We start from the raw sequence: 27,972 nt of genomic DNA, 5'->3' as shown, positions 1-27,972 counted from the left end.
TCCAATCTGAGAAAGGTGCAAATGTCCAGAGGATTTATCTGATTATCCTTCATTAAATGTTCAGAAAGAATGTAATTTATTGTCCCAAGTTTTATTCCTAGAGTGGTCTCTGCTGATGTGTAAAAAAAAGAAAAAAAAAAGAAAAAAGTCATTGATCAGACTAAATGATGGGCAATTCAGCTTTTATTAGGAGTTGCTGATTAAAAATATAGAAGGCTGAATAATCAAGTTGCTTCAATATAATCTGTATTTACGAAAACATACATTACACATTTTAAGCCGTTTTACATATTTACATGTACAAAGGTAATTTACACTAGATACAAGAGAGGAAATGACTTAAACAAGACCGGCTCATGTGTGTGGTGCCAAAGCTAATGTTCCCTGAGAGCAAATGCAAAGCTGTTCTCTTTGAAAGTCTGGATACTTGTGTCCTTCCTCATGGCAGCACTGCCGACCGCCATAGCTTGGTTCGTGTGGCTCAACAGTTATGGTTGTCATTTGGACTGAGTCCAGAGCAGTTGGCTTGATAGATGGTGTTATCTTCATCCTTTGACCAAGTCATTTTTCTTCTTTAGCTGGGCAACACTAAAAAGATGACTCATGCTGGGCAATACCATTAAGAGCAGGGCTGTTCTCTATCTTCCGATCTTGCCATCAGCACACAAAATTAATTTTACCATCCTTCTATAACACAATAAATATGAAGGGGTGGGAGGGTGTACACCCAATATCAGTGCCAGTCCACGCCATTAAAGCCACCTGTCTAATACTGTGTTATACCACATACTTAAACTACTCTTTGGGCAGTTTAAGTATGTGTCAAAGCAACACCTATATGAATGCCACAGACAGCTCAAGATGATTTTAAAGTTGTAGCTGGCTGCTGCATATACCTGTGTCTGAGACCGATCTTGTGTATTTGTGCTTGTAAAATATTTCAAACAATCAAAATCATTGAGTGAATGGAGCGTCTAATAATATTTGTGACATGAATGAATCATTGATTCATGATGGTGGCATTAACAGGAGACAAGAGGGTAGACAGACTACCTTCTGTTATGCACTTAACCCATAAGAGAGAGGAGATTATATACAGATTACTTTGTTTTCAATATAATCCAGAAAAAAAAAGAAAATGGATTCTGCTATTTACACAAAGTGCCTTAAGCTTCAGACAAATAGCCCGTCTCTCTTTTGCAGCTCAACGTACACCACTTTGTATTCTGTTGCAAATATTGTCATAGTTTCACATGCCATCAGAGGCTGATTAAACACTCACAGGAGTTTCCACATTAACCCACACACTTTACATAAGCTGCCAATCACACCCTCCTTCCTTATTATCACTTTCACAATCAACAAGATGCTGGCAAAGCTTCAATCACATGGCCTGAGAAGCCTCATTAACAGAGCGCATGCCAGGCTGCTGTTAGTTTCACACAATTTAGCCTGTTTTACCTCTTACAGTATTACTGTACTCTCATTTTAATTGCACATTATAAAGCGTATTCTTTGTAAATGAACAACAACAAAAAAAAGCATTTACAAATTTCATACCAGCTATTGCTGTGTGGTAGGGTGCTAAAAAAGCAGTGACTTTGGCTGTGGGTGTGAAGTTTTACTAACCAGGCTAGGGAATTAATCAGTGTGACAGATCCCACTGTCAAAATGTCCCACCTGCACAGAGACAAATCAGTTATTAGGGAAATCCGTCTTCCACGTGTTTGTTTTTAGTCTTTCCTTTGAAACTTAGACAGTGTGGCTGATATTTATTGATGATTGTGGCTCCATCTTTATTCCACTGTGAGGGCCTAGCAGCCGCAAGGCTCTCATAGATGTCCAGTTGTCCCCTGGAGACAGGTCAGTGGTATGGTTATTGAACTCATTCGTCTGAGTTCAGTGCTTAAAAAGGCAGGTCACTGGTGTGTTGAGGGTTCACTAATGGCCAGGGAAAAGCCCCATGTAGGTTAAGCAGTCTGCTCATCGTCCTATCACACATTAGTCTCAAGGCCCTGCAGGCGGTCCATTCTCTGCATGTTGCGTTCAATAGTGGCCTGGCATGTAATTGGTTCAGCACACTCGCTTAGAAACCATCCCCTCTCTCCATCACGCAGCCGCTCGCCTTCGTACCAGCCTAAGAAGAGAAACTGGCTTTAAATGAAAACAGAAGAATGTGTTGTGTGGTACTTTATGCTTTTACTGGCTCTTCTTTTTTTGGTTCTGTCTGTTATTTAATGTGAAAAAGGCTTCCATGTGTTTGCACAGATGTGAAACCACATCTTCAAACAGGTATCAGATCCATTATGTGGAAAAAGTAAATGCAGACTTTGAAAGAGAGATGGAGAGTATGTAAAAGTAAATGATGAAAGGAAACCGTTGAAACAGGAAGGTGGAAAATGAGAGGAATATTAAAGAGTATGAGTGAGGATATATGAAGATATGAGGGAGGCAGAGAGAGCTGACATACCATCTTCTACAGTCTGCCAGACAAGCACCACATCAGCCACCTGCAGAGACAACTCGTCTGGCTGCCTGGCGGTGTAAGTTCTGATCATCTCCACCTGCATGAGATCTGAAAGAGCACATCTGAATCATTTTAGAGAAGTCACGCTGGCACTTTAAATATCTTTTGACAGGCTAATTTCAACCAACTCAGCATGAGGAAACTGTTTCAACTCATAACCACAAGGTGGCGCAACAGGCTAAATAGAGAAGTCAGGACAGAGCGTCCATGTGAATTATGTGTTGTGGAAACTCACTGGTTCGGTCCTGAGTCTTCTTATTGTTGTCATTATTGTTCAGAGCACTGATCCACCGAGCACGCTCATTCCTGAAAGAAAACGTAATGGCACATGAGGAACTATTAAAGGACTTTATAGTGTTCCCAAAGTTTAATAACACCACAACTCTCAAAATTTTGCTCTACTATGGGAGTTCCTCGCTGCTTTAATTTCAGTCGAAGATGCTTTATTGTTCAGATTTTGTATCATAGATACAAAGGGCGGTCAGAATCAACTTAAAGAAAATAAAATGAGGTGGAGTTGCACGCAAACAGCTTTACAGGCTAGTGTGAGCCGCACAGGAAGCTTAGTGTTCCCTCGCTATCCTCTGTCCCGTGTTATTGAGAGGGCACAGAGGTGTGTTTTGTAGTCAGAGGGAACTGAAGGGAACAAGCACAAAGGCTTGTTCTCAGAAAAGAACTGCCCTGCTTTGCTTTGCTTTTTTTCTTTCTTGTTTGAGTTTCACAGCGAGGAAAAGTGGGCGGAGTTGCACAGATCAGGTTCCATGAAAATCCACCTCTCATTTCACCTGTTCTAAAGGATTTGGAAAGGGAGAGAGGATGAGATAAAGAAGCCTACGGAAATGAACCTGCGGGGGTTTGCTGAGGCCCTCTGTGACTCAGCACTGCTGGCCCTGGATCTTGCAGATGAGAACAAAATGCACAATTGTATGGACCCTCTTCACAGGGGCCTCAAACGGGACGTGAAGAGACGAAGCCCATGAGTCAGACATCATTACTGCATTTCAATCTGTTCTGGTTCTTTTCAGGGGGGAAATATCTTGGCCATGTCAGCAACTAACTTGACAATGATATAGGTCAGTAGAGATTGGATAACAATTACTTTTAATAAAATCGTGAAATTAAGAGAACGGGGTGTACCCACACTGCAATATCAATGCCTGTCACACGGTGTGACCTTTGGATTTGGTGGATACATTTCATAACGATCAACTGTTGAACCAATCACCTCTCTTTATCACCTGTCGGTGTGCTTGAAAGCAACCCTGCATTTTTGTCACTTGATGGCCTTTTTAAAAATAGGACAGAGTTTTGCCTTTGTTCATTTCTGTGCTAAAGATGCAGGTTCTTTACATTCATTCAAGCTGCTCTGTGGGGAAAGACAGCTGTTAGTTGTTGCTTCTGACAGCTGGAGGTGCATGCCAGATACAGATACATGTGTGCAAACAATCACAGCAAGTCACCTCGCACTAAAGCTGCTGAGATGCCTGTTTGAACCCACTTTCATTTATGGGTTCAAATATAACAAGCACAGGCTCTAGGCGAGCATCATAAATCCAGAGGACTTTGTTTCACTCCTTTTCCATTGTAAAATGTCTTTACATATTACAGATAAGAAGAAATGACTGCCTCTTTCTAATCTTCCATCCCCTGACAACTTCAGCAGCACGCTACTGCTTTTCATCTTTACATCTTCTTTCCTTCCTGTCAGTTTGTTTACTCCGATCGCTCCTGTTCCCACCCTTAACTGACAGTATTTGGGTACAATTCCTACTTCTCAGACTGAAACGCGGCATATCTCAGCACGGAGCAACGCAGCCAGGGAATTTCCCAAACCAAGGGGAACAATCTGCAACTACTTTTTTTTTCTTCATTATTATCACTTAAAATGAAAGTAGAAAGAGTAAGAAAACCAGAGTGCAACAGGAATACAGTCTCTGGTAGAGACCGTCACATAATCTCTGCTGCTTTGTGTTGTAGCTGCATATCTGACAAGCAGAACTGTTTTGCTGCAGACCTCTGTAGCGTCTCTGTTTCACTAATAGAGAAGAGCTATTCACTGACGACGAGACACAGCATCAAGGTCATGGGAAAGACACGTTGACATGAGCACAGCAAACAAAAGGATACACAGAAAAGAAAAGAAAAGGAAGAGGGCACAGACAGAGAAGAGGAGAATCATAAACACTACCACAGACAGCAAAACAAGCCACACTGAGGTCCCTGTGCCATCTCAAATCCAGCTGTCTGTGTGAATTCCTGATGCATTACATCGCTGCTAAGGTTAGAGGTCATTGTGTTGTATGTAAGCTTCTTAGACCTTGCACAAAATACTCAAATTAAACTAAGGCATCAGCTTAAAAGGTAGAGAAAAAATGAACTGAAAGCAGAAATAACCACACTGACAATAACAGTCCATTTCCACAGTTTCATTTCAACAAAAACAGACCTGCCTCGAGTCAGAATGTGTGGAATTTCCCTTTGGAATATGGAGAATATAGAGAAGGGTTTTTTCTTTTTGTTTTTTTTAATGTTTGTATATTTGTGTTAACACTCATTAACAGATAAATCATGCACAGACCTGCATTTTGTCGTTAGCACTTTTGTGACAGTGACAGGAAAAGCAAATCAAGTCCCTGCCCCACCCTATCCAGTTAGCAGCTGCATGTCTAGGCTTTCACTTTGGAAAGATTAAAAAACATGATTGGGACCAACCTCATCCAATACGTGTAAACGATGTATGCAAATTATTTGATTGCACTGCCTCTTTAAGAAACTGCCTCGTACCTTGCTTATTGTATAATATTTCATTATGTCAGTCATGTGAGTGAGAGCCACAAAAGAAAAATGTACACATCGACCTGTTTTAGTGTTTGCATTCAATCTGTTTTATTTTGATACTGTGGCATAATATTGTGTGTAATATTAGGACATTTAGTCAGCTATGATGGAGGGAACAAATGTTTAAACTGAACAAAAATGCTTTTTGGGGCTCTTCCTGTGCTGCTTTGTATCCAGTATGAAATGAATAGTGGATGCTTCATCTTTTCTTATTGCATTCACAGGCTGCACAAACTGGCATGCAGGCTACTCGATGAGAACCTAAAACTGTTTTTTGTCATGCAAATAATGTCAGAATTTTATTTAAATGGAACATTTTCACAATTTTACGTCATTTAACCGAGTCTTATAGATAAACTAGTACTTTCAAAAAGTTTCTGCATTACTGTTCACCAAAATGAAGATTAAGTCACCCGGGTGAACAGAATTATCGAACAATATTTTATGGACTTGTGTTTAAAATTTTTATAAAAGTGGTTAAGTTTATATTCTGAGATCCTGTAGTCATGTTAATGTCCACTGTGACACCAGTTTCCGAGGCCCAGCATCTATTTATCTGTCTTATTTGCTTCATTTAGCTCGTAAACAGGCTGGCTAATGAAACAACACTGTGTGTCAGGCTGGGTTAAATCGCCAAATTGGGATGAATGAATGGAGGAAAAGGAATTTATCCACTGATTTAAAAACAAAAAGCGAAGACATTGGCTGCTGTTGAAGTGATGAGACAGGACGGTGAGGAAGAATCGGGAAGAGTTAAGTTGCAGGCAGGGGGAAGGATAGTCGTGGGAAAAAGCCCGCTTGGCAGTGGATTGTTGCTAGGCAACAACTTCAACAATGACTAGAAACCACTGTAACAATGGACAGTTGCCAGAGTGCCCCCCCCCCCCCCACCTCCTCTCTTCTTAGCTCATTCAGGACTACAGTGAGTGAAGCGCTGACCCTCCACATACATACCCACACATCTCATCATCTGAGCCAAGGGCCCCAAATACATCAAAAAGGGAGTCTAGGGGGTTTCCGCAACAAGCTATACTACATAGAGGAGGCACTCAGATTGGGTGGGGGATCACAATTATGCATGCCAGAGTAGTAGGTCAAGGCATCAGCAGGCGGTGCATTTAAGGAAGTCCACTGAATCTGCCTCCCGTGCATTCACACATAGTACTATTACATAATACTACTGCAGATACTTTGCCAGGTTTTTGCACTTAGTAAAAGTGCAGAAACAAATCATTTAAAATGAAGGCTTTTGTTTTAATGACGTACTGTGTGAGGTGTCGTGTTTTGGAAGCAGTCGTTTTTATTACCCAATAATCTGTTGAATATTTTCTTCATTTTTTTTTTTTTTTTTTTTTTTTTTTTTTTTTTTTTTTTAAATGACATCAGAAACAGCAGTATGCGACATTACGTGATGGCAGAGCTTCAGTTCATCCTTTGTCATTCATTTTTTTTTTTTTTTTTTTTTAATAAATAGGACAGGGGGAATGAATGAGAGAGAGAGGGGAAGAGAAAGAAAGAAAACCCAAGGGGAGAAGAGACGGTGAGAAGGGGGGGGAAGAGAGACAAAAAAAAAAAAAAAAAACTCCTGGGTCACCTGTATGGAGAAAAAAAAACAAACAAACAGAGGAGACAGCAAACAACAAAGAGCAACATAATAATAGAGAAAACAAAGCACCATCACAATAAACTAGCTAGTCATAGATATCAGTATTTACTAAGTAATAAACGATATTGTGCAGCCCGCAAGATAGACAGCGCACAGTGTGCTTTGAGGCAGCAGCCAAGAAAGCTTTAGTCCGCGTCTGTGAATACCCATGTGTGCATACCTGTGTGGATCAGCATGCTTGCATTCCAAAGGTTTCTCCATGTAATGATCTGCTAGGGAGTGTGGGGGGGCCTCAGCCCCGTCCTCCAGGGTGTGAAGCGGGTATGGAGGAGATCAAAACTCCAGACATCCAGAGGCCCCCAGAACACAAGAGACCATGGAAGACCAACAGAGGGGCAGCCGCGCCACTGTCCCAGTAAGAGCTGAGGAGAGTCCCAGATGAGGGCTCACTCAGCAGCCGCGGAGCAGAAGCCAGGGGGGGTTGCAGTGACGCGCCCGTGAGCTCCGCCGGCCCCCAGCTGCGCCTGAGTGACCGAGCCCTAGGCCGAGAGGCCGGGGGCACCCCACCTCCAAAGGGGCCCGAGCGAGCCCCAGGCCCCAGGCCCCGACAAGCGGCCGCCAAGGAGTGAGCCGGTGTGTACCCGGACGCCCACCCCCAGACACAAAGAACCACCAACACACCGACACCTGAGGGAGTCCGCCACCGGCAGGGGAAGTGGTGGTGGGTGGAGATAGGCCTCCAAACCTTGGAGGGCCTGGGGTGTCCCCAGAGAGGTGGCGTCTGATACCCAACCTGACATATAGACACAGACATACAGGCACACACAGACACAAACATCCATTCCCACCCTCATGCTCTCATATGCACTCACTCCACACTCAACCAACGTGGAGACAGACATAAAGAGACGCTGTACACACAATCACACTCCCCAAGCGTACTCTACAAACCGGGTCTAGGTACCCTTGCCCCTGGAGGGGGGAATTGCACCCAGACCCAGGTGGTGTTACCCTTTTCCCTGCGGTGGGGAGAAGGAATATTTTCTTCATTAATCACATCATGTTTAGTCTGCAAAACGATGAGCCGAGTTAACAAGTTTGTGCTCATTTGGAGATTATTCTCAAAATAGCATTTCAAGTTTAAAGTCATTACAGTTGCTGCTGTACGTACAAAACTCCTTCTGTAGATGGAGTTGGTAAAATATGTCGAGCAACTTTTCAAAAGATATATCCTCTTGACTGCATGAGGATATAAAAAACTAAAAATTAAAAACTCAGTATCGTTGCATCTGTCCACTGCCAGCCATTTTATTTTGCACTTCCAAATTTGTGTTGTTTTTCCTGCTGACTTGATGCAGCTTTCTGCACCATATCTCCAACGTCCTTACACTTATCACCACACTGTGTTTATGTGCTTAAAGAGAAATTATTTCCTCGTTACTAAAACTGGTTTATGAAGCACTGATTTCAGTAACTACTCTAAACGAGGCATTTTGTAGAGAGTTTAAGCTTTGGGAGTTGTTTGACTTGAAACGACCACTTTAATCTCCATATTTCAACTTTATTCTGAAACTGATCGATGTGTTTTTCTTAATTTGGCACTATTACCTCTTCTTAGACATTTGCCTCCCATACAATAATTAATAAAGGCTCAAACTATCACTGAAACTAACAGAAACTAAGCTAAAACTAAACATTTTGAAACAGTAAAAAATTAACTGAAACAAGCAAAGTTACTCTGGAAAAACTGAAATTAAAGTGAAAGCAAAAAGTCAAAAGGAAATAAAATAAAACCAGACCGGTCTCTCACATATGGATGCTTAAAGCACTTGTCATTTTAAAATTCGCTTGGTTAATGTTTTGCCGATAACAGTCATTATGAATTACTTTTAAGAACCTAAACCAATGTTTGGTGGGGAAACAGGCTCCTGGTAGACAAATTTTTGACTTGCAACTGCCACCCCCCAAACCTCTTAATGAGGACTTTAGAGAGAATTGTTATCGCTCTGCTTCTAAGATTACAGCCGGTACGTCAGTGACACCTTGTGTGCATGCCTCTGACGCAAGAGGTGTCGGCAGTTCGGCAGAATCTGCTACCCTGAGCTGAGAATGGTATTAGGGTGGGGTTGTAACTTTAGAAATAACCAAAAAACACTCATCCAGTGTGAAAACAGATTCATTTTCTGTAGGTCATCTAACCCTGGAACTTTAAACCCTCGCACTTATTTGCCTGTACTGGCCAACTTCCATCAGGACTGAAAAGTAACTATTAATCTTTTGAATGCTTGACTTGATGGCTTGCTGTAAGGTATCCATGTTTAGTTATTGCTGACTAAATCCAGGTTTAAACATGTAGTATTTTTATCAATAAAATGTAATTGCACACCTGTAGTCACCAAAACAAGGCAATAATATTATAAACAGTAAACGGTACAAGTCGAAAGACATTTTTAAGGTTGCAATTTGCAGTGTAGACGTGCCATATACACAGCCTACACAGAGAAACCACAGCTTCTGTAAAGGCAACAGACAGGGAGGTTCTCTAACTACACAGGAATGAGGGGGAACCGGCCCCGTACATATGAAAACACTCCTTACAGTATCAAACCACAGCAACAAGATGCGTGCGCAAACGCCTGTGCATTCATCGAAGTGCGCATGTGTGCATAAGCTGCAGCTCCCAGTACTCAAAAGAACAAATAAACCTTGCAGGAAGCCCAGTGCATAGCTGATCCCTTTTGTTTGTGTGGGTTATACAAGCAGCCTTTAAATATTTTTGTTGTACTAAGACACAGAATCCAAAGCTCCAGCTACACTGACTGTATTTGTGAGTAAATATTTAAGTGGCACATGCGACAAATTTCTGAACCAACCCCTTAGACTATAAATAAAGAGAGCCGCTTCTATTTAGAATACATGATTGTTTTGTTGACTTTATTCCAACCCAATCATCTGATACAGCCGGTCTGTTTCAGAGTACAACTCCAGACAGTACGACTGTATAATGGAACAGCAGACTTTATTTAACAGTGCGCCCATCTCTTCCTTAAGTAACAAAATATCCCTGTGACTTGTAATGGTGCAAAAAGAGACTATAAAATAAGAACCATGAATCTTCTTTGCTTGAAGTTAAAAGGTGTATTGGAGCACATACAGAAAAGATAAGGGAGCAGAAATTTGATCCAAGCTCCCTTGCAGAGAAGAGTAGACATGCTGGTCTTAAAATTTTAAGAGATTGAGCCTTATTGTGTGGTTCAAAGTGAAATCACACGACTACTCTAGTTTCCCAAAATGATGATAGAATACACATGAGTGTTTTAATGAGAGTCAAAAATGACTCATAGTTCCTTATCGCCATGCCTCATAAATCTGTGACAAGTGAAATGCAAGTGAAACGAAAACAGCACATTTAAGAGGGACAAAGGTTACAAAAAAAAGCACTTACAGCAACTCTGTTCCAACGATCATGGTCACCTTGTCACCAGAGCAGTTGCTAGGGAAACTCAGTCGAAAGAGGTGGTTGGCGCCAGCTTGCCGTGAGCTCAGCATGCTGGTGGTGCTTCTGATCGGTGACCGGTTGAAATCGCTGGGTTGACAAAAATCCACACTGATCTGATTCCTCAGAGCGTAGTCTATGACAGTGTAACTGTCCTCACTGACAAGAAAGACAACAAAGTGATCATTGCATGAAAATTCAGTGTACTTAGTCCACATCACTTACAAAGCAAGCCATACAATTCTATGAATCATGAAGTGGGAAAGACTGTACTATGGTATTTAATGAAGAAAATGTTCAATTATCCCTCAGATTTGGTTCCAATCAAAAGTCCAAATGTGCAACTGTCTATATATCCTACGACTGCACTCTGTTTTTGCTTGTTTAACTGCATGCCTACATTTCCCACGACTTTTTCAAAAAATCTAGTAGCAGCTGCAGTTGGTCAGAAACATCTGGAGCTGATTGTGAAACACTGCACCCCTGACATGGCACTGAACCTGAAGAGAAAGTGTGTGTGTGTGTGTGTGTGTGTGTGTGTGTGTGTGTGTGTGTGTGTGTGTGTGTGTGTGTGTGTGTGTGTGTGTGTATTCATAGTGTTAAGGAGCTGAAGTCCAGCTCATGTTTTATCAACCTGAGACTGAAACAGCAGCCAAGCCGAGAAGCTACTGGACAGCAGCTAGCTTGTGCATTACATAAACTCAAACAGATGCCAGCAGTGAGCACGTCTGACTTATACATGATGTAAAGTGAGTGCCAAAGCCAAGCAGCAGAGGCATGCTCCATGGATTTTCCACACAAAACTCTGAAACTCACGGTTGTGACTTCTTTGAGAATCCAGTCATGGTTGGGAGGCTCACAAGGTTTAACCGACACCTACTCTCCAACTATCACCCACAAGTTAAAACCTTTTTCCCCACTACGTAACACTTCTTGGAAGAGGTAGCTTTAAGAGACACTGCACTGTGTGTCTGTGTATAAGATGGATGTAAGACAAGCACAAATCTAACTGTGACTAGACACTTCTCACAACTTCTTAAAGGAGTTGTTTAAAGGAATAATAATAATAATAATAATATGATACCCACGGGAAATTTGCATTCCTGCAGATTTAGAATGCAATTCGTGTCTATAGAATGGTGTTAGTTAGCTTAGCTTAACAAAAGACTGAAAATGAACTAATAAAAGTCAACTTTTCATGATTACTGGTTAGATTTTTCATACTTGTCAGATATTGAAAAATAAAATGTTCTCTGCTGAGCATTAGAGGTATAATTCGAGTGATTACAAAAGCAGGATAATCATCTACCATTATGTTGAGTTACCCTAAACAGTCCATTTATCGTTCCAGATTCAAAATGTGCATTTTACCAAAACCTATTTTTAACTATGTAATGTCAGTTTTAACCTCTGTTATCTCCTATGCTCATTGAGGAATGGAGATTATATTTGAGGAAGTCAGACTGCCACTGTTGACAGTGACAGGCCTGCTGCCCTTCACGACTGAAGGAACATGAATTATGTGAATATTTCTGCTTTGCCTGCATTATTATATTATATTATATTATATTATATTATATACTCTATTTATCTAAAAAAAAAAATGCTTTTCCTGAGCTCTCTGACCTCGACATGCACATTAATTGTCATTTCAACACTTATCCAGGAATGGGGATATGAGCAAATGCAACAAATAGAAGCAGGAAAGTGTTACTGATAAGAGAAAAGTAGGAAAAGGAAGAGAACCCTAGAGGGACAGACAAAGAGTGACAGGATGGAGGCAACAGAGGTGTGTCTGTGTGTGTTTGTGCGTGCGTGCGTGCGTGAGCAAATTTTCCAGTTATTATAAGATATTTTGAACCCTTTATCGTAAAGCTATATTGTGACAGTTATTTCTCAAGAAGGTCTGGTGCTCTCCATTTAGAGCTATTCTGTGTACGTGTATGAACACATTCCTGTATGTGTGTAATTTTTAAAGAAAAAAAAAATTGAGCATCAAAACAAGCTGATAAAGGCCCACCAAACGTTTGTTCCCAGCTGTCTGTAACTTGTAACGTGATCTGGGCATGCCTATGGGCAGAATGGATAACGGAAATAACAAACGTCTTTCAATTCCTACACAGATTATTTTTTCGTATGTAAGGGTAAAGCCTTTGAATTCCACTCAGCTGACAAACAAGCTGCATTTCACTTTATCTTTTTTTTTGGCTGAAAAATTAAATCGATGAATTTAATCACCTAAAACAATCTAAGATAATCTTCAAATGTGACCATTAATTGCAATTAGAGATACTAAAATAGTGTTTGGAATTTGAATCTCTTCAAACACACAAAAATGAAGCGTTAACAAGATAAAACATCAAACACGCCATTAGCATCATTAGCTTTTTGGCTCCTGACTGACCTACAGGTGAAATGCCTGGAATGCCATTGACATCATGACACTGGGAATGCGATGGGTGGGGAAACTGCATGCTTGAGGTTTGAGTTTTTTTGCATGTGTGTCAGATCATTGCCAAATGGCAGATGAATTGAGGTGGGGAATCGCCGTGATATGCTTTGTCAACATGTGGGAGAGAAACGTTAAATTCTTAAACAATTTTATAAAGAAAACCCAAGTTGTGGCTTTCCTTTTCCTGGACACCCACACACACACACACACACACACACACACACACACACACACACACACACACACACACACACACACACACACACACACACACACACCCACACACCCTTCTAGTAGCAGGAAAAATTCATTATCACAGCTGTAATAAAGAACAAACAGTTCAAGAAACAAGCAAAACTAATATAAACCTTTAAAGACATGTTGAGATAGAACTCCATGTAAATGGATACGTGCCCACACACAAAATAAAGAGTATAATGCTGAAAGCTGAGCCTATGACCCAAAAAAAAAGGAGAATAGACTAGACACAGGCACATACAGCAAAAAACACAAACAAACCATAAGATCAAGAGGAAAAGAATGAGAGAAAAAAAGCAAAAATAAAAAGAATAGATGGAAATCTCAACATGAATTAATGTTTAGATGATGCCCAGCATTTACACAGGAACATGGGGGGGATGAGAACGAAGCCAGCTGGAGTGTTATGTAAGTGTTCCTGCGAGCCAGAGTCCAGCAGAGCAACACTTTACCAGTGCATGACACAAGGCCCAGCCTGACAAAGGGATGGTCCATAGTTTAAAGTCAATAAAACAAAAAGATTGTCTCGTCTCTTCTTAATGGCTATATTGTCCTCTCCATTACAGATTTAGCAGTGGGTGATGTACAAAAACAACTAACTTTTTTCAGATATCATGTTTTATGTGTGGAACTGTACAAATCTAAGATGATTATAAAAATAATAGTGAACATCGGTAAGCACACAGCATACTAAAAACTTACAAACAGCTTAGTTACTTTTGAATACATGGAGTCAAATGACAGGCAAACAGATTTAGCCTTTCTTTCTTCAGATAGCACAGGGTTATATATACACTCTCAAATGGCTCTAAGGTCATGCCTATGCTTTCTCTAGCCTACTGTGTAAGTAAGTGCTTTGGCTCTGACCTTTTCACCCCTTTCTTGTGGTTTTGACAGAATCCTAAAAATGTTAAAGTGAGACAAGACTGAACTTGCAAAATATACCACTCAAACTATAAGTCTTAATTTCAACAGAAAAGGCCATTCTGCCATTATACCTACAAGCGCTTGTGATCTAGGAGTGCCTGGATAGCCTTGTGTGCCCCTGGTGAGCTTTTGTTTGGATTACTGCAGATGGAGTGCAGCAGAGTAGCGTGCCACAGCTGGACTTCAGCGCTCTCCACAGTACAAACCAATATTATAACAGCTTCCCCCATCCAAACGTACGCACACACATAAATACACACTGTGATTCCGGAGCCCTCCCTTTTCCCGAATCCGTCTTCCAAACACAGGCTTGACACCACACACTGCTGGAGTCTGCCGTGGCAGATCAGATTCCCAGAAAAATATCATATGGAACGTTTCTTTTCTTTTATACAGTTCTGAGGAATTCTTAGTCTGCGAGTGGCGGGATTATTACTTCCAGACACTAAGGAGATGGCCGGGAATTTTTGTTTTGGCAAAAACAGACAAGCAGGCGCACGCATGCACACACAAACACACAAATGAAAGTCATATCAAGGATGTCCTCTTTATAGCTTTTCTTTTTCTTTTCTTTTCTCCATGGTATTGCCTAAAACTAGAGGAAATAGGGGAAGAGGAAAGCAGACTCACTGACGGGTCTGACAATAGAGCAGGTTTCACAGCTCCAGGTGATTCATGGCAACAAGACATGTCAAGAGCCAAAAAAACCTCTCATAGTGCCAAATAGCAACAGGTTCAGGTATCTGCACCTGATCTACCTAAAAACACACGTGATAATGTTGCCAGGGTGGAAGTGCAGTCTACATCTGCGGTGGCATCAAACTCCTTTAACGGTCTCTAAACCTGCTACCAACACTTCTCGTGGTTTGCTTTCGGTTTGCACAGAAATATTGTTTTGCTTTGTTTTGTTTTTTTAAACAGGCTCATTTCCCAGGACGAGTTCAAACATGACGACAGAGAAGACAAATCTACACACCCTGCACTCAGGATCTCGGTCACATACAGTGCTCACACGCAGTGAAAACCTGAAGACTTACGGTTAAACTTTCACACTCAACATGCCACGACATGTGAATTATGAGCAGAGCCAGCAGACCAAGCTCAAACTCACACCAAGTAAATCAGATGCAGACCCTCCCATGCATGGCCTGGCAGTTCTCTACAACTTCGACGAGACTCACCTTTTCTTCCTGGTGACAATGAGGACGTCATTGAAGAGGAAGAAATAGACCTGCTGCCGTGATGTTCGCTTGTAAAAGATGTTGTTGTCCACAAATGCAGTCAGTTCCCCTCTTTTTACCATCCACCTGGAGGATGAGACCAGGGGGAAAGGCTAGAGGAGCATAAGAAAGAAAATATGGTGAACAGGGGAAGATGGTGAATCTAATTAATCAAAGAAATTTTAAAATGTCTGTAATGTTGGGGATGAACAGCTGGAGAATGAAAAACGGTTCACTAGGCATCCGTGCGCTCCAAATGTGCCAACAGCAATTTCCCACATGGCTTACGCACACTTAAACCTACCAAACCCTGTGTTTACTGTCGATACTCATGACAATACAGGGGTGAGTTCTTCTTTTTGACAGATACGTGTACATACGTGTTAGCATGCACCACTTGCTAAATATGATCAGCAGATGTGGCCTATTAGCATTAAAACTGACTGTGATACACTTAGCATACAACTCTATACAAAAACATGGTGGGTTAACACTACCACCTCACAGTGAGAGGTACATGAGTCAAACCCAGGCAGAGCTGTTCTGTGTGGAGTTTGTATGTTTTTCACAAGCCTGCACGAATTTTCTCTAGAAACTCCACTTTGTCACGCCATCAAAACACATGTTATGTTAATGAAGCCTAACTGGGACAAGCACACTGTTACAGTTAAGGGTGACAGACTAGCTCTTTCCTCATGTTATTTCCCTGCAGTCTCCCATAACAGGAAAGCCTCAGTGAGATGTGTTATCATTGACCAGTTAGTCTTGTGGTTAGTCAGCCAGGTTTTCTTGAATGTGGTGGAGAACATAGGAGCAGATAATGTCATGGGAGTCTTTCCAGAGGGTTGCCGTTCCCTAACTGCCTTTGAACTCTAGTGATATCGGTGCATACACATCCATCACCAGTATCTGTTTAACCCTAGAACTACTAGGGAGGGTCATTTTGACCCCATGCTGCAACAATAGCAGTAGGAATTTCTTGAAGAAAGTAAGTTGTAAATTTTTCTCAAATTTTTCCACAGTGTGCATCCCTTTACCTCCTCACACCTGAAACCCATTTGACTCAGCTGGTCTGCTGCAGATTTCACCGTTCGCTTACTTGGATTAGTTCTCCACACTCTGTACTCTGCTCCGTTCAGCTAAAGTTGCCGTAATGCTTTTCACAGCCAGCAACTCATCCAGTTGTCCACGGGTCCGTCCTCCACTCTGCCACGGCTCAATAACCATCCCCGACCCATTCAGCTCTGCGATAATTACTTGCCTTTTATCTAACTACAGTTCCCTTTATATTCCTCTAGCAACCTTATCTAGCTAGCTCTAGCAGCCTTCATAACAAAGTGTATGAATGATATGTCTGTTGCTAGGCAACCAAGCCCGAAGCAATTAAAAAAAATGTATCTTTCAGCAGTTGAAGGTATAATTTTTCTAAACTTTTATTTTCTCTTTTATCCAACTTACTTCAGAATTCACTATGTGATGAACAAACCTGTTGTACACGTACAATGACAATAAAGGGCTATTCTATTATTGTCATTTGTTAATCAAAAATATTTTTGCTTGCCAAAAAACTGAAAAAACCCACATACCTTAATCTTGAACTCCAGTTGAGAGTTGATGGTGTACATCATTTCTGTTCTCTCCATCGTCCGAGCTCCTTCATTGCACTTTCTAACCACCTATTAATGCACACACACATAAAATGTGTAAAAACGTCAACATGCAGGCACTCTGCTTGTCATTTCATATCCACATATCAAAATTAAGAGTACAAGAAAGCTAGATTAGCTTTTTTTGCATAGTAATTAATCATTTCCTGTTGTGGCTCACAGTGATACAACAGAACAGGAACTGTTACTCTAGTTTTACAAACTAATTGTCTAAATAATAACCGTACGTCAATAATAATTTTGTTAAATAATTTAACAAAGGTGCAAGCCATTAACATTGAACTTTTGTTTAACAGTGCCCTCACCTTGCTAACTGCTTGTAAAGCCTTCTTACAAGCTTCATATTGCGGTGAGTCTTTGGCTGTCTTCTGACAAATTGTCTGTAAAACATGGATTCACACAGGTTGTATAATTAAAAACACACATTAAAGTCATTAGTTCACAACAACCCACAACAGCTCACTGGACTCATGCACGTCACTCTCAGCAGCCTGATCACATATTGAAGCTGTGGGAAGAAATGAATGGAAACCAAACTTTCTCAGGATCCAAACCCTCCAAATGTAAAAGCATAAACCCAAGAGGTCCCTAAGGAGACAATGACGGAAGGAAGAGAAGAGGGGGATAAAAGCAGAACAAGCGAAAGGAAGAAAGGGAAGCAAAGCAAAAATGGAATAATGCTCTGCCAAAGTAAGCATGAAAGTGAAGAAGAAGAAAAACATTACAAATCAGTTAAGATTATTAAAGAATTATGTAAGGTCAAAGAAAGATCTTTAACACTAGAACAAACCATGTGTTGACTTAACAAGGGCAACACAGATAAACAAACTGTTGTGCAAGAGGCAGTCTTGTAATTCCTAAGCTAGCCCTGCTGTATGTTTTCAGTGCACTTACATCCATGAGCAAGGGAAGGCGAGTGATCCTCTGCATGGGCAGGATAAGGAAGGAGATCATGGGGAGGTTCCTGCAGTCAGGGTGGCCCTCTATCCTGGTCAGCACCTCCTTAAATGTTGGATTCTTGGAGCTGTATGGGAATAAGGAGGCAGATGCAGCACTGGGTGAAAAAAGTGAACTTGGTCGAGGCAAAAGTGGAACAGCCATGTTGGATCAAATCCACGAATGATAAGATAAGAGCGTATATGTGTGTGATTGCTCGGTCACTCACACCAGCCTCTGCAGGGTCCTCTGTTGGTAGACCTCATTGGAACAGTATGTAATATATGGATCAAAGCTAGACTGGGAATGCTTGCAAACGATGTCAGTGATGTCATCGATCACTATATTCTGTTCATGTTTTTTCTCCAGTTCCTTGAAAAACCTAGACACCAAAGTGGAAGTGAAAGAATAAAGGTTAGTGTGACTCACTAACTTGAGTCATTCCCTACTGAGGAATAATATAGAATAGTAAAATGACAACGTCCGGTAGACAAGGAGAGCTGCCAACAACTTACTTCTAAAGTCACCATAAGATGACAAAAGAGGAACTCTCCACCACTTAAAATAGACATAGCAAGCCATTAGCCATAACACAGAGGCTTTTCCTCTTCCTGAGCAGCAGCAGATGGCCATTTCAAAAGGCATGCCACATGTCCAACTAAGGTGATAAACAGGAAACTTGCACAGACACAGGATGTGGACCTTGACCAAGCTGGAACAGGTTCCTGCTCATCTGCAGAAGCACCTCTAGAGCCTTTAACCAGACCCCCCATACCTACTCCACATACACACACAGTGACTATCTATGGAAAAAAAAAAACTTTTTGTGGCTATGTAGCCTTGTGCCCATGCCTGACCCAGTACGCTTAACCTTTTGATGAAGGCATGTGCACACGAGATAACAAAAAAGAAAGAAACACATGCTAATTCACATCCTAAACGATGTATTTGGGACATTTACAGGTCAAAGCTGTTCATTCTGAGGCAAAGCATCTCCTGATGGATGTCCTCAGGAGGATCGAGGTCACGGTAAATGAGTCAAATCAACAGTGTAAAATAATTTAATTATTCAAACTTAGACCTCTAATCGAGGATCATGAGTGAAGTCAAGTGAAATGAAATCTGGTCTACCTCCAAGTGCAGAAGAATTCCTCATTTTATACACTGCGTCACAGATGCTGCATTAGGAATACAGTCCGATTTATGAAATGTGGTGGGACTAAAGCATGTAATAGCCCGAGAACACAAGTCAAATATAATCAGTAACACATCTGCATATAAAATACACAACAGCCCTCCTACTTGCTATCACACACAGACTACACAGAAGGCTGAAAATAGATTGATATTCAGGTATGTTTTAAGATAATAACCTCAAAGCTGTTCCTAGTAAAGCATCTGGTTTAACCAGTGCTACAGGGCTCTGTGTATCTTAAGATCTGCCTTCCCAAGTATCAAGGGTAGTTTCTCATTACTGTGTCTGGCCTGTGTGTAAGATGATTCTCAAGAAATTCAAACATATTAGTATGATGTAAAAATATTGAGGAGGACGTATGCGTACTGGAGATGCACCAGGTATATGTGTACTATATACCAGGGGTGAAATCTTTCATGTAAAGTTGTAATCTTCATCAAATGTCATGAATAACTGGTAGTTTCTATGCATATGTGCACACACACATCTCACTGAGCAGTATTAAGATAATTTGGTTGTTTTTGCATTTTAGCCCCAAACCAACAAGCGCCCTAGGAGACTGGAAAATGACAGCATAATCTCATTTCATGCTCAGATTTTTTTTAATCTGAGATTTTAATGCAAATCTGATTAAAGAGTCAAACTTGAAAATTAAACATCAGGATTATCATATTCAAAATACTCTTGATTTTGAAGTGATTTACTTAAAAGTATTGTACATCTTGTGCTAATTGTGGTCTTAACCAAAGTGAAATCACATGTTTCTAAAACAGGTGAAGGAAGAAACAGGACTGCACTAAAAGTGAACAGTGATTTGAGAGAATTTTACCATCATATAGAAACACTGATGTGATAATATTAACAGGCTGAATTGCAGCTGAACGTTCAACCTTTGTCATATTGATATCATGGAAAGCGTCTAAGAAATGATGTCATAGCTAAAAGTGGCCTCGGAGATAAACTCGAGGAAGAGCAACTGGCGGCCAGAAACTGCTCTGCCAATCATTCGTAGAAATAATGGAGTCGGATCCACCAGAGTAATTGCTGAGCCATCACAGTTTTCATCAGTCTCAGCTTTCATGGCCTCTCATGCATGATTGTTTCCATCACTTTATACGATTTTTGGAAGGTCATGCTACGTGGCCAGGAATGTTATTAAACAGTGAACTATAAAGTCATGATGGACAGGTAACCTCAGAGGATCCATAGCAGCAATTTTTCATAGACGCATAAAAAAACCCCCAGACATGCTGCCTGTTTCAGTGCTTTCAATCAGTGAGGAATGTTCACTTTAACAATGCAACCATAATTATGAGGAAGACTTCTTTGTTCCTTGTCGTTTCACTCAATTTGCCCCTTGCTTCTTCTCCATGTCTGCTTTTCGTCAATCAGCATGCGACTTCACTTACACTCGCATCCAGAAAAGAGCTCAGCGCAGCGTAAACACAAATCCTTTGACAATGAAAACAACCCTTACTGAAGGGAGGAGAGTAGCTGAAAGTCTGTATTAGCATACACTGGATAGTTAAGCATGCCAAATTATCCAGCTAATTAAGCAAAACCAAGGTGATGAAAGACACCTGAAGCCTAAAAATTAAACAACCAACCAATTCCCCTAAATCAGTGATGCCAAACTCTTTAAAATCGTGGGCCACATGCAGCCTACTTTGATCTTAAGGGGGCCGGACCAGTGAAACTCCCCTTTGTATAAATGTAAAAACATTTAACAACACATTGAAAATCTTTCAGGAAAAGCAAGTGCAATTGCATGAATAAGTCTCAGGTTTTTTTTTAACATGATAAAGAAATGCTGCTGTACTAAATGAAAGAAATCTGTCAGCAAGAATAAATAAATCTGTAAAATTACAGAGAAACTTCTGATAGCTCACCTGTAATCACAAAACTGAAGATTTTTGTGAATTCATAAAAAAAATGTACTTTTGTTTATTATTTATTTATTTTACTGTGGACCAATAATAATTCAGTTCAATTCAATTTTATTTATACAGTGCCAAATCACAACAACAGTCGCCTCAAGGCGCTTTATATTGTAAGGTAGATCGTACAATAATAGATTCAGAGAAAACCCAACACTCATATGACGCCCTATGAGCAAGCAAGTAGTAGTAGAAAAATATACATATTCTATAGTAGATAGAAGTGAAAAAACTGGAACTTTTATGGTATTTAATTGTTTATCTACTAATAAATTACTTTAGTGTAGTACAAATTACTATGGGGGGGGGGGGGTGGGGGGGTCTTTATCAGTAGGCCAAGCTGTAAAACAACTTAAAGTCTAAAATCTATGTCCTCCTTCACTTTTCCAAAGCCATTCAGTGGGCCGGACAGAAGTCTTTCCCAGGCCAATTCTGGCCCCTGTGTCTTATGTTTGATACGCCTGCTCTAAACCAACAAATTCTTTAAACCAACAGCATGACTACCAAATATGAAGACGAATAAAGGTGCTCATCTGATAACAAATATACTTACAAAACAGCAACACTCACTTTTTGCTAGCCTCACAGACATCAGTGATATTGGAGAACAGGTGATGGTGTTCAGTCTTGGTCATGGTCTCCCTGAGCTCTGGAGAATCCTTGAACATGCGGATCAGGATCTCGAGACTGTGGAGATAGGAGTGCTCCGACGAGATCACCTCAAAAATGGCCTAAGGAGGAGCAAGAGACACATCAACCGAGAGGAAACATAAAAGTCAGATATATGGGATTCTGTCATCCTACTAGGTCCTGGTAACGATGACCCTGGGTTTCAATCACATGAGGTATGCGTTTAAACTAATTACACATCTAAGTACTTAAAGTATGAATCGGAAAAAATAACTTAAAATGAGCTAGAAAGAACGACTCGTACCTCTTGTCTTTTGCGTTCTTCTTGACTTATCTGCTCACACAGGCCACTTTTCTTAACCTAAACAGAACAATAAGTCAGAAACATTTCTTGCATCATTTTTGATAGACACTTGTTTAACTACATGCAATCAGAGCACAGGTGTAGGCTGTGGCTTTTTTTTTTTTCATATCTAAGAAGCACAAAGAAAGGCAGTCTTTGCAAGAAACACTACAGGAGTATAGAAATTTGTTGGATCCAAACACTAAGATTAAACAGGAACCACTTCTGCTCATTTTGAAAGTGGAATATAGCTGAAAGGAAACTGCATTGGTATGTGGCTGGAGAGCTTTGGTCGAAAGATGTTTGAATGAGAATGAAACAAAGCAACGTTTTGAAAGGGACTGGGTGCGGAGTGCTATTGAATTAATCAGCCTGTGGCTTTGTCAAACTGAATATGAGGCTGAGTAATAAACACCTTCTTTCGTTACACCAGATTTAATCAATATGACCTGGGGCTCAACCACATTATACTTTACCGATACATGTAAGTAATGAAAAATCCTGAAGATAGTTTCCCTTACTTGCACTAGCTCCTCAACCCATTTTTGTGCAAAGCAATAAGGAAGAGATACTCCTGCAGGAGTATCTGCCCCGCAGCTCTCCAAACACTGAGAACAAATAAACCTGAAGCAGGTCAAACACACACTATTTGATTTCTTTCACACATACAGCCATCAGTGTTACTAGATATTGCTCCTACTTTCCTGGCAGCCCATTTTTGAATTGCTCTGTATGAGCAAAGAGGTTTTATCCAATTGAGCATCGTCCTTCTCTGGTTGAAATTGAGCATAATTAATCAGGTGTCATTATAAAATGGCAACTATTTATTCCTTTTTTCCACTTGATCAGGTTGCCTTCAGGTAATTTAGAAACAATTGCGCAAGTTAGCTCCAAAACAGCCGCACCTTCTGAAAGCGTGAATGGTAATTCTTAGAACCATGATAATTCTGGGATGTGACATTTCATCAAAAAGATGAGACACTGATAGTAGAAGGGTGGAGCTGCTCAGATTCAGGATTAAGCAAGAGTCACAAGATGACAACTTGTACATTCGGTTCTCGGCTCCACTGGAAAAAAAAAAATTCCCGTCACACCAGGACAGTGACCAATCACACAAGTATTCCTGAATCTGTAGGGTGAAGAAAATTCTTCAGAACTAGATCACAGGCTGAAGGCTCTAACGCATTCACAAAGACGAACAGCTGTAAAGCAGCTGTGATAGAAAGAACGCTTACTTTGCCAGAATCCTGGGCAGTCTGTGCCCAGTTCACTTTAGTGTCTGGCTGACATAAATATAAACAAAACAAAAAGTCTCTCTACAATGTTTTCAGCCTTCAGTCCAATCTCCTACTTATTATAGACCATGTGCAGACAGTACAATCCTCAATTCCTCAATCTGGGCTATGGCCTGCTTTTGCTCCCACACGTTCCATCTTCTACCAGTAAACAAACAGATGGGGCTGCATTAGTAGAAAGCTAAATTAGCCAATTCCCCTTATATTCCTCTGCTGCTCAATTCCAATCACTAACTACATTATGTAATGCAAAGCCACCACAACTCTCCCCGGAGGCAACATTTTAGGCATATTTGCAGTCTGACGAGCGTACAGAGTTTGCCAACACATTGGCATTAATCCCAGAAGTGCTTCCAAGACTTCCTGTGGGCCTGGCTGACTGTCTGACTCCCAGCCTGCACAAGCCCTTGACAAACTGCTCCTGTACTCCCTGATAAACAAAGTGAGGGGCAAAGGAAAGCAGAAAACAGTGGGAGGATGGGTACAGATGGTGGCCAAACTGGATATGACAGCATTCTTTGGAGCACTAGCATTCCAAAACTACACAACCACACTCCAAGATCCAGAAAGGATTTAAAATATAAGAGGAAGAACAGAGACTACTATTGTGCCTGTGTGTGTTATGTCTTACCACACTAAGCTGGCTCCAGGAGGTACGTATGGGCCTGTACTGCACTACAATGTTGTTATCGGGTTTGGGTTCCCTGGAATCGGGATCCTCATCTGAGTCATTATGTAATGCATTCTCCTTGTAGTTCTGGTAAAGCTCTTCCTCTGCAAAATCACAGGTTTTTTTTATTCTGATCTTTTATAGCAAAAATATAACACAGAAACGCAAACAGAATTTCTCACCCTCGCTGTCAAAAGTCAGCTGACTGGTCAAAACCTTCTTCTTATCTGGACTCTGAAACAGACAAAAAACAGCATGAGTTTAATGAACTCTGAAAAACCAAGTAGGGACACATGCAAACCATTAAAGAAAGAAACTTGTTTCACCTGTTCACTACCTGTCCGTACCCTTTTGCAAGTTGCCTCCTCCAGTGACCCCTGTCTAATTACAGAGCCTCAGTGTGTTTAAGTGTATGTGTCACGTTGCGTCATGTCTTCCATCAACCACATTAATCGTTTCTTTGTAAGGCCTTGTTCTAACCTCTGCGGCTGTTGCCACCAAGCTTGTTCCACTGTACTTTTACTGGTTGTGTTGTAATTTTCCAATTTGAGCTTTACCCCTCCCCCTTCCCCCAGATAACAAAAGTCCACCATGAAGCAATCTTTGTGCACAATTAAATATAAAACCATCAGAGGGATTGTTGCCGAGTTGAGAAATCTTAATGTGCTGCAGAACGGGGGGGAAAGTAATGCCAAAAGTTCACACAGTATTCATTGACAAATATCATTTGCTAAAGGCTTGCTTTTCTAAAATTGATCACTTATGGCACTTCTCTACAGCTTGTTCTCTGAAGTCACCTGAATATACTAAAATACACAATAATTCATTCTATTAATTATATTATATATAAACTTCATGTTTTTTCAACTGTTTTCTGAAAAAACAACACGGTTAAAATTAATTTCTAGATATTAAGACATTGATTCGAATATTAAAATTTCTCCTACTCCCCTATAAGTGAATGACAAATGTGTTAAATATGTGCGATTTCTTAACACGTACAATTTGAACCCACTCTCTTCTTTGAAACTGATTTACTCACCTTGTTTTTCCCATTGCTTTTAGTCTTTTCCGTTCCAAGGCTAGGCTTTGAATTCTTGGTGCTGACATCTTTGGGTGTCATGGGGCTGTCAGGCTTGTTGGTTGCAACACTTGGCAGACTGATAGAGCCAGGACTTGTTGGGCTAACTAGTGAATCTAATTTATCCCTGCCTAGCCCTCTGATGACGGGCTGGGACAGCCGATGGCCTTTGGGATCTGCTGTTGATACTTCTGAGTCTACTCCACTCACAACTGCTCTCCTGTACGATGTACTCCTCAAGCCTCTTCTAAGAGCCCCTGGACTCTCACTTTCACCATCTTCCCCCTCATTGTGGCCTCCTGTAGAAAAGTAGCTTCCAGTTTCCACCATGCTCAGGGCTTTCAAGGAACGTTTGGAATGATCCCATCCCAGCAGCCCTGCCGATCCTTGAGCTTGTGTCCCAGGGGAAGGTGCCTTGCTTTGCCGAATATCGGATGCTAAGCCCTTGGGAATAAGCTGCTGGGTGCCCATCTTGAGAGCAGCCGCGCTATGGGTGCTTAGGACAATGCCGTTATAGGGACAGATGGATGGGGAGAGTGACGGTGAGGGTGATGTGGAGGACATGGAAGAAGATGAAGAGGTATGCCTGGTGTCCTGTGGGGATATAGGTGAGGATGACTGGGACTGACTGAGCAGTGCCTGCCCTCTGTCTTCTGGCGATGGAGATCGAGGGGTTGGGGGGTCTGAGGAGGTTAAGGAGTTGAGGGAGGGGATGCTGGAGGTGGAGCTGTAGGAGGGGGTGAGCATGCGATGGGTTGGAGGAGATGAGCTGCATGTGGATGAAAGGGAGGACAGTTCAGGTTGATTGTAGTTGTTGTTAGGAGTGTCTGGTGAAAAGACAGGTGAGGAACCATTAAGAGGAGTATTTTCTGTTGAAGGTGAATTCTTCTGAAATGCGATCTGGCCCTTCTGAGAACTCTGACTTAACGGACAGGACATGCATGTCTGTGAATCCCAGAGATGCTTTTCAGGCCATATCATCTCCCCATTACTCGCTTTCACCCCATCAGAGTTCCTATTATATACCCTATTGTCCAGTGAAGCAGATTTGCTATCCTCAGACCTAAATTTGGACAACAAGCGTCCATTGGAGAAGTGGCTGATGCTGATGCTTCGAACCACTCTGTTTTTCTTTGAGGGTTTATGTAAAACATGCTTTAACACCGCTGTGTTATTGTCAACACACTGGGGTGTGACCACAAGTCTCTCAGCAGGCTGGCTCAAGGTAAAGGAACATTTGTTGTCCTCCTCGGTGAAGTTTGTCTTCATGACCCCATTTATGTGGCAACTGTGGGGCCGCAGTTTAGGATTGCTTGAGTCCTGGGGCCTTTTACTGTTATCAGTGCGGAGTTTCCACAAAGGCATGATATTATTGTTGGACAAATCTACATCATTGCCATAATCCATGGTTGAAATGCGAGCGTCTCTTTTTCCCTATTCGTGTCCAACCTCACAAGCTCACGGAGTCGGGAGGAAAAAAACCCTGAAAACAAACAAGAGAGAGATACCAATCAATATCAAAGAACTCAGTGTGGTGTCCAAATTCCCAGAGTTTAATCATTAACAGGGATTTAGTGCTGATACTGGCAGCTAAACTTAAAGAACACACATAAGCAAGCCAGTGAGGAGAGAAACAGCCCTTTTGTAAATGTTCACTGAGGTGAAATGCCCCAATTACAAGACAATGTTGCAATTAAACTACTATAAAAGGGCAACAATGTTAAGCAGCAGCAGTGCCTTTACAGACCACATTTGTTTTTAATCTTCTCAGAATCTTTATTCACAATTTTCTTTTTTTAACTGTGTTTTTCTGTCTGCAAAAATGCGTATAGCTATAAAGAGGCGTGTAACTGAGAGCTTTTTAGCGAGATTTTAAAAGATTTTTTCCACAGGTTAATTAGTGTCTCCAACTTACCTTTAATCAGTCGATCCAATGCAGAATCCGTTCATCCTCCCTGCCCTCTCGAGTGGCGGCCCTCTTTAGCGAAACTGATAAAATTAACGTGCTTTCAGCGCGGAATCAACAAAAGGTTTGTGAAACCGGAGTTACGAAAGTTACTAACCGACTCCCGTGCGGGGCACTGAACGCGTCTGAAGCGCTTCTGTGCGCGCTGGGGAGTTTCTATGACTGAGAGGAGGGGAAGGGAGGGGAGCAAGAACAGTAAGAAAAAAAAATGGCACTCCCAAGTTCACAGGAATTCACCTGCTAGGCGATTCATAACGATTCATACTACGGATCAGCAGAGACTTCCATGAAAGACAGACAGTGCGGTTTGATCGTAAACGTGAAAACATTCTGACAGTAAAGTAGCAGGAAACACTTTATATGAATCAAATAATAAAGCGTTGTTAGATTTTAAAAGGTTTTATTCAGCAAGCTCAATATGAAAAGAGGAGCAAACACGTTTGACAGCAGTATTTTCCTCTCTCTTTTTAAAGGAATCTATTTTGTATGTTTGGAACTGCTGCTTTTTGGAAATAAGGAGTCTAACGTCATTAACGAATGAAAAGTTTTGACGCTTTTTAAGCTTAAGAGTACATTCGGGGCCAGTCAAAAGATGTTGTTGCGTGACGTTAAAGGGAACAAAAACAAGTCTAAATACCTAAAGCGCCGTATTACCTCTAAAGAGTGGAGTACGGAATGTGGCCACTGAAAGCATATAAACAACATTACCTGTTGCTGCTGTGCGCCATCGTGTGTTCTGTGATGCAACTGCAACAGGCCTTCTCAGTCGTGATGATCTGTGATAAACAGTCAATGGAAATCATTTGCACAGCACGGATGAGTGCAAAGGTAGTTGTCAAAGCTGTTGGAGGCAGCTGGAAATATCGGGAAAATATACCCCCTCCTCCCGGTTTGTAAAACCACCGGTGTTTACCCCCAAATTCTTGCT

The 27,972-nt window shown here is 41.2% G+C and overlaps 1 protein-coding gene across 1 annotated transcript; it reads right to left on the bottom strand.

The window, feature by feature from the left end:
- Window positions 1-165: 165 nt before the first annotated feature.
- Window positions 166-27,498, bottom strand: LOC147314680 (rho guanine nucleotide exchange factor 26-like). The gene is made up of 15 exons (XM_086261791.1): window positions 26,994-27,498; window positions 25,040-26,561; window positions 24,180-24,231; window positions 23,959-24,101; window positions 21,994-22,050; window positions 21,630-21,790; window positions 18,157-18,309; window positions 17,886-18,015; window positions 17,297-17,371; window positions 16,911-17,000; window positions 15,286-15,437; window positions 10,417-10,626; window positions 2,763-2,833; window positions 2,471-2,575; window positions 166-2,137 (listed from the first exon to the last, which is right to left on the bottom strand). The coding sequence occupies exons 2-15, from the start codon at window positions 26,483-26,485 to the stop codon at window positions 1,995-1,997; spliced, it is 2,988 nt and encodes a 995-aa protein (XP_086117917.1). The 5' UTR covers window positions 26,486-26,561; window positions 26,994-27,498; the 3' UTR covers window positions 166-1,994.
- Window positions 27,499-27,972: the final 474 nt, after the last annotated feature.

This window comes from Aulonocara sp. 'chitande type north' Nkhata Bay, linkage group LG14 (genome assembly GCF_057382095.1).
Source record: "Aulonocara sp. 'chitande type north' Nkhata Bay isolate Kocher_YH1m ecotype deep benthic linkage group LG14, A_spYH_male_GT1.1, whole genome shotgun sequence".
Lineage (NCBI taxonomy): Eukaryota > Metazoa > Chordata > Actinopteri > Cichliformes > Cichlidae > Aulonocara > Aulonocara sp. 'chitande type north' Nkhata Bay.
The sequence above is the reverse complement of the archived record's forward strand: the minus strand, read 5'-3'. Positions and strand labels throughout refer to the sequence as shown.